This window comes from Hippocampus comes, unplaced genomic scaffold, assembly GCF_001891065.2.
Source record: "Hippocampus comes isolate QL1 unplaced genomic scaffold, H_comes_QL1_v1.1 scaffold345, whole genome shotgun sequence".
NCBI classification, from domain to species: domain Eukaryota; kingdom Metazoa; phylum Chordata; class Actinopteri; order Syngnathiformes; family Syngnathidae; genus Hippocampus; species Hippocampus comes.
Window position 1 is genome coordinate 2,076,538 of NW_017805538.1, and position 7,329 is coordinate 2,083,866.

At 43.6% G+C, this 7,329-nt stretch overlaps 1 protein-coding gene and 1 long non-coding RNA gene across 8 annotated transcripts in view; both read left to right on the forward strand.

Moving 5' to 3' along the window:
- The first annotated feature begins 952 nt into the window (after window positions 1–952).
- Window positions 953–2,737, forward strand: LOC109520854 (uncharacterized). 3 transcript variants are annotated; one of them, XR_002169247.1, is made up of 3 exons: window positions 953–1,457; window positions 1,539–1,588; window positions 2,693–2,737. It is a non-coding gene; the product is annotated as an uncharacterized LOC109520854 (long non-coding RNA). The 3 variants fall into 3 exon arrangements; XR_002169246.1 differs by having other exon boundaries at window positions 1,539–2,106; window positions 2,693–2,724; XR_002169245.1 differs by lacking the exon at window positions 2,693–2,737 and having other exon boundaries at window positions 1,539–2,272.
- Window positions 2,738–2,779: 42 nt separating this feature from the next.
- Window positions 2,780–7,329, forward strand: part of LOC109520853 (protein FAM107B) — a 10,921-nt gene continuing 6,371 nt past the window's right edge. For 3 of the 5 annotated variants that reach the window (XR_002169244.1, XM_019878380.1, XM_019878382.1), the window contains exon 1: window positions 2,780–2,902. Coding sequence is in view for 4 of the 5 variants with exons in the window: in XM_019878380.1 (XP_019733939.1) it covers window positions 2,852–2,902 (51 nt within the window). In the remaining variant the exon portion in view is untranslated. Of the gene's footprint in view, window positions 2,903–4,841; window positions 5,139–7,329 lie in introns of those variants that run through there. The other 2 variants (XM_019878383.1, XM_019878384.1) reach the window with 1 other exon arrangement.

Consider the following 7,329-nt stretch of genomic DNA (forward strand, 5'->3'; position numbering starts at 1 on the left):
TTGTTATAGTTAAAATGCATGTACACCATTATAAGAAACTGTTTTCTATCTTGTGTAGCGAGGCTCTTAGTATTCCACATTTGTTCTACACATTTAAGCAATGACAATGTTGTGTTATTTTTGACTTCAAGATGGCGCCGCGAGAGTGGCTGCCTTTCCAGCAGCTCCTATATTTTGTTGTTCTACTTCTTCCATTCATAACTTTGCTGCTGTGAATTGGGAATTTCTCCATTGCGAGACTAATAAAGGTTTTCTTATCTTATAAACTAACGCTCGGAGCTTAGCTGGCTACTCTTAGTTATGTGACACTGGTTTATTAATCTTAGCGACACTAGCAAACAAACAAAAACGCACGGTATTAATAACAACCTAAAAATAAGATGCCGGATAATTAAAAATAGCCGACATACAAGTATGTATCCGTTGAACTTTTGATTTAATTTCTTCCGTTGTGGTTAGATCAGAATCGCCTCTTTACTCATTGTCCGTCGTGCCGTTTGGAAAGAACGCAAACGCACTCCGAACTAGTATATCTGATCAATTCATCACCTCTGACCACAACTTTAAAGCGTGGCGGCCCTGAAGGTTAACTCGAGCCTGTTGCCCATCGCCACGAAGGCTAAGCGAGCGGTTTTTCCTATCACTTCCGGTCAAAGTCGGGCCACAACTACGACCAGATCAAATAAGATCAGTGTGTAGGTTTTTAAGGAAAATCACACGCATTCCGCATTCACGAACATACTCACTCTCACGCACCGGCAGTCACAAACGCGCACGCAACATGCATCGCCACACACGAGCCATTCAAACTGTGCCGTTGACGATCACTTCCGGGAAGAATACGTACACTCGCGTTGCATCACGGGAAAAGGGACCTCCCCCTCTCTCTTTCTCTCTTTCTCTCCCCCCCCCCCCACCAGCCTCCCCTCTCTTTTTTGGATAACATTGCTGAACAGTACAACACAAACATACACTATCTCTCCAAAACAACATGACCATTAAAATAAGCAAAAGTACATTCAATTACGTCATGAACAAATCGCCCGACAGGTAAGGCAAAGCTGTATGTAATAAATGCATCGTTACATATGAGGAAGTTTGCCTGATCATGTCTAAGATGTCAGAATACAACACTTGTTTAAAATATCTATGGATTAAATTTAACAAATAAAGCATTCTCATGTTTGTCGAATGGCGACGTTAACGTAGCGATCGTCACTTTACGTCACGACACGGGCCGGTAACCATGGAGATACTTCAACAACAGGATGGTTAAATTTAGTCAGTTATCAGAATTTCGGAGAAGCTCAGGACAAGGCAAAGCTGTTGAAATCGACATAAAATACGCTATCTTTAGAACAAATAAGTGTATTTGGCGTTAAGACCCATACAAGCGGCCTGCCTCGTCGTGGTATGGTGTCACCTTCAAAGTCTGCCTGTTCCCATCCTGACTTAAGGTTGGTTAGCACGTTTACCACTCAAGTACCACTCATCATTTATGTGATAATGATAATTAATTATTATATTTTTATTTGCAGTGTTTGGCTGTTAGCTGGGTACTCAGCCGGTGACAGGTCACCGTAGAGTGGTACGTCTTTTTTTTAACACCCTTTCCATAACATTTGAACATTGTACAGTCCATTTAAGTGGATAGAGGTTGAAAATGATTTACAAATAATTGCGTTTTGTTTTTATTTACATTTAATACAAAGTACTGACTTCATTGGAATTGGGTTTTTCTACAATACCTGTTGCGATAACTTCCACACACCGAAGAAAACTTCTCTGCATTAAAAATACTTTGCTGTCATTACATAGTGCTGACACTGAAAAAAAGAAAAGTAATCATTGTACATATCACATTCTTCACTAGCTTTAGATTTGGTCAACTATCTAAACATGTTCTCATAGCTTTGCTGATATTATGAACTGCGTATAAAAAAAAAGACAAATGAGCTAATGGAACTAATTGAAAATATGTACCTTTAGTAGTATGTCAGTTTTTCTTCTTTTGTCCAGCTTAGACAAGAATGACTTGAGGCGAATACATAGTTTTCCCAAGACTGCATGCACATCTGGACAACCCCCGCGGCCACCAACCTGGAGGTCAACACACCGCTTATTGAGTGTTTGATTTGATAAATTTAATTGGCAGCGTAAAAAAATAAAAAAGATGTATTGTGTGAGGTTTGGAGGCGATAATAAAAGTGCGATGGACACCGTCTCATTTCACTGTTTATCAGAGCCATTTAGAATGAGAGTGAGAAGATTGTCAAGGAAGAGGCGGAATGTGGCGTTACAAACCAGCAGAGCTGATCTCACCCCAGCCAATTATTTCTGTTTTTTTTTTTTTTTTTTTTTTGCGACAGACACTTTAACATCATGTCATTTTTTTCCACTGCTTCCAAAGTTTCTCCACACTGTCAAGTTTGTAGCCCTCGTCTATAGCGACTGGAAAATTTGTAACATAGCAAATAATAACTCTGCCAGCTAAAACTTATCAACACTGGTATTGACATTCAAATTCATCTGAAGGTTAGGGCCCTGCGTACATGCACATTTGGCTAAAAATATAATGTCAACTAACAATCAGGGTTACACTTAAATCTCCAGATTGAGGCTTTTGTCGGAGGAAATTGTTTACATGCACTGTATGTGTACAGTCAAAGTTGTTTCGCTGTCTTGTATGCAGGGACTCGAGCCTGGACACACTAGAAAGAAACCTGTCCAACCCCGGAGAATAGCGGGCAAGGCTGGGCGGATTTGTGGGTCTCACTGTACAAGTGCAGCTGGCCTGGGCCAGACACGCACACATGCTGCTGCATTGCTGGTTATCATTCAGACAAGCATCATGTTGAGGGACCCCAAGTCACATTGGCGGACACCAGCCGCAATGTCAAAGGTGGGCACCGTCTGTCTCGAGTTTCACCGCTACAACTACATAATGCAGACAAAGCTCAGAGGTTTGGACCACAATTCCTTGTTGATGGTGTAACTTTCAAATGCTCAACTTTCTCGACATTTTCATTTCTGATTGAGGTGAATTATATTTGTAATTCACTCCAGAGTCCAAACTTTCACTATCATTAAAGTTTTATTAAGTTTACAGGCAGCATTGTAAGTGCCGGGAACATTTTAGCATTATAAATTGTCGAGCAAATACAGTCCAAACGGAAGTTAATCAGAATAAGTGGAAACAAAACGAGCTGTAGACATCCTCTTAAATGACACATAACAATGGGTAATAAAGGTCAAATAACACCAACCAGCAATGTAAAAATGTGAAAACACAACATGTTGTTCTCTTTTGACTCAGCAAGCGAAAAGCTTACAAGAGTCAAAATCTACATTCAGCGCTTCTTGTCAAACATTTCAAACCGATGAAATCCAGCAAATGCACCACACCAGTCGCGGGGGATCCAAAGCATTGTCTTTTGCCGTGAGAAAGCTCCTCCACACTGGACGAGAATCTTATCCAGCCACTGACAATGGAACCAAATCGGGAAGGAGAAACCTCCCAAATTAAAACCCGTTTCGGGGCCATACGCGTCTTAACAGAAGCAACCCTCGTGCTTAGTCATCACATGACTACTCGCCATCTTCTTGAACTCTCGAAGACACCGAAACACTCGTTATTGCTGGACAAAAGTACTTGGACACCACCAGAGATTTTAGTGCGCTTACTACACACGCGACTTGCTCTGTTTATTGTTCTTCGAAAGTTTTAACAAAAATACCTAGAGAATCAATCCTTGAATATGGCAATGCAATAATTATACATTATGCCAGTGATGTTGTGCTGGTACATTCGCCTGACTTCTGTGCAGGCCATGTTGGTGACGGTGACAATGTGATTTGGAATGGTTGTCTGTCCTTCGGGACGGCATGGTGGCCAACTGGTTAGCACGTCGACCTCACAGTGCAGTGCTGCAGGGTGCAACCTCCCTCTGTGGAGTTTGCATGTTCTCCCCGTGCCTGTGTGGGTTTTCTTTGGGTACTCCGGTTTCCTCCCACATTCCAAAAACATGCATCGCAGGCGAATGGAATACTGACAATTGTCCCTGGGTCTGATTGTGAGCGCTAATGGTTGTTCGTCTTTGTGTGCCCCGCGATTGGCTGGCAACCAGTTCAGAGTGAACCCCACCTACTGACCGAAGACAGCTGGGATAGGCTCCAGCACGCCCCGCGACCCTTGTGAGGATAAAGCGGTTTGGAAAATGGATGGATAGATGGATGTCTGTCCCTAGATATGACCTGTAATTTACTGGTGACCAATCTAGGGTGCAGCCTGGCTTTCACCTAATGTCGGCTGGGAAAGGCTCTGTCTCTCCACAGCCCTGAACGGGATAAACAATAAAGAAATTGGACAGTTTGGGGCTGACTGGTAATGTTTTTCGGTATTATGTTGGATGCTGTAGGGGTGGCATGGGCTCGCTAGTGGAGTGTTTGTCTCCCATACCGAAGGTTGTGGGTTCAATCCTCAGCTTACTGGTGACCAATCTCGGTGGAGCCCATTATGACCATGTCAAAGTGTCCTTAAGCAAGACACAATGAACCCCCGTTTGCTCCCATTTGATTTGGCAGTGTCGTGTGTGGCAGCAACCTCCAATTGGTGTGTGAACGTGATGCTTTATAAAGTCTTGTTAAAGCTATTAAAGATAAACGTCACGCTGTAGGTTATAAAGTAGTGTCACGCAGGCAGAGACACTATGGCTGTAACATAACAATACATTTTATGATTTTCCTGTTAGTTATTGGAGTCCCTTGCCAGTCATTAATGGACTCGACAGCAGAGCAGTGGACTGGTAATAATGCTGTGCTATATTGGATTTAAGCTGCATTTGCGTCCATGCCAATTAACTAATCCTGTATCCGATGCCGCATGGGGGCCGGTGAGGTCATCTTGAATGGCGTAATCAGATTGGAGCGTCTACTACAGCGGCAAAGTGACACTGAAGTTCCACGTCAACAACAATACACCTGAGTCAATGCGCTGTGAAGAATCACACAGCAGAGGGAATGTGAGGAGGAGGCATTGTTTTTTATTTTATTCCACAATGGACTAAAAAAAAAAAGACTGGACCAAAAGAGACAAGCTCCCCGCCCTCTATGCCATGGAAGAGTCCAATGCAAACAAAGTGAGTGGTTACATTTTCTTGCTCACCTTTTGGGTTTGTGCTTGTGGGTGGGCCACACAACTACACAATCATCGACCCAATCAGGTCGCAATGTTATCTCGACTGCATTCAATTTCCCTTGGATCAGATCGGAAGTACAACATTGTCACAAAAAGTGATACAGTGATTGTGTGTGTGACTTTTGGAAAAGTGACCGATGCACATGGCTAAACTATGTGTTAGAATATGGCAGTAAATATTGACCGTTCTTTGATATTTGGATGATTACCTTCTAATTAACTCCATATGGGTTTATTTTCTTGTTTTTTCCTTCTTGTTTTTTTTTTTTTTTTGTGACGCTTCGTCTGAATAGACAATCATAAGAGAAAATGAATAGCCACAGGATGTAAGTGATAGTGTTTCAGTGTCATTGTGCAGTGAGAGTGGGAGATGATTGCCACGAGTCATGTGGATGACTGAGAATGTTTTGTTACTCGTGTTAGCTCATATTTAGCGCTGTTACCAACTTTAATTCGGTTGGCTCGACATACTTCCTATTTTTGCTCCACTGCAATGGGCTTGACAGATCCCTTCATCAGTATGGAGCAGCTTTTGGTACAAAAATGACTTTGATTTGCATTTTCTATGATTGCTGACTTGCATTTCAGCCTCTCGGCTCGCAATGTTCAAGTGAAGATGTCGACAGCTGCATTAGCTCCTCGCGCGAGATAGACCCCAGCCATTTGCTACCTGCAATATCCTTCTCACTGGCATAGGGTTATGTGTGTGTTGTACTTCAAAGCTTTTATCTGAAATTAATGGTTGATTTCATTTCATACTGGTACATCCATCCGTCTCATCTGGGGTCAGAAAACTACGCAGCGAAGTCTAAACTTTCCTCTCCCCAGCCACTTCGCCCAGGGGGGCTTTTGAGGCCTGCCAAGAGGGTCCCCAGAAGGAGCCCTCTCCAGCACCTCATCGAAGGACTCCAAGAAGGGTGAACTTCTGTTTGGTGCATACTGTAGGCACAAACAACAGTCAGAACGTGTTCTCCCACCCGAAGGCAAACGGAGGCTATCCTCTTGTCCGCCGGCGTGAACACTAACATACAGGCAAGGGAGGGGGCAACAAGTATGTCCGCAACCGCTCAGTGGCTCTCACTTTGCGGAACTCCAGATTGGAAGACAGTTTTAGCCCCTCAAGAGCACTAGCTCCGGAGCTGTGTGTCGAGACGAGCCTGACTAAAGGTAGCCAGAACCTCTCGACTTCGCGCACCGGCATGCGCTCCCTCCCCGACAGAGCGGTGACGTTCCACGCCCCTGGAGCTTCTGTAGTTGGGGTTGGGCGCACAAAGCTTACTACCATCGGCTGCCGCCTGGCTCACGATACCCCTCCCCCCCGGCCCCCCATCCCTTTTTATGGAGATTCATTTATGACCCTACCTTATTCCTTACTAGAAGTAAGATTGTGTCTGTACAGTTAATGTGTGTTTTGTTTTGTTTTGGGATTTTTTTTTATGGGAAGAGTTTGGACTTTGAAGCAAATTATTCAAATATAAATTGATCTCATTTAATTCTGCAAGTCATCACTGTCATCACTTGCAAGTGAGTGAAGCAGCCATTGCATGTGGGTGGTATGGTAGTTCTCGGTGCACTCCTTGCCCCCATGAGATGAGTTGTGAGCTTACTGCACTTGCACCCTGCAATGACCGACCGCTCCCTGAGCTTTCCGACTGTCCAACAGAGATGTTACATCACTCTTGTTTTGCATGCGAGTGTTAAAGCAGTGCAGCCTGCATGTTCACGTTATTTAAACCAGGGGTCCCCAACCTTTTTTGCCCCACGGACCGGTTTATGTCAGACAATATTTTCAGGGACCGGCATTTAAGGTGTGGCGGAAATAATACAACAAAATAATATGGTATGAGCTGCATGGAAACTGTGGTGTTTTCGAAATATAATAATAAACACAAGGAGCGTCTAATCTGGCCGCAACACTCTCTCTGATCGCGATGGTAATGTTTAATGCCTTCAAAATACGATACAATGCAAATTCAAAGTGCATGAAAATGACGACTCACCACAGCCCCGAGCTTGATTTTCTGCAACCAGACGGTCCCATCTCGGGGTAATAGGAGACAATGACACCTCAAGTGTGTGTTTTATGTCCAGTCTACTTCGTAATTTTGTTTTCGTCACCGTTGCTGCAGAAC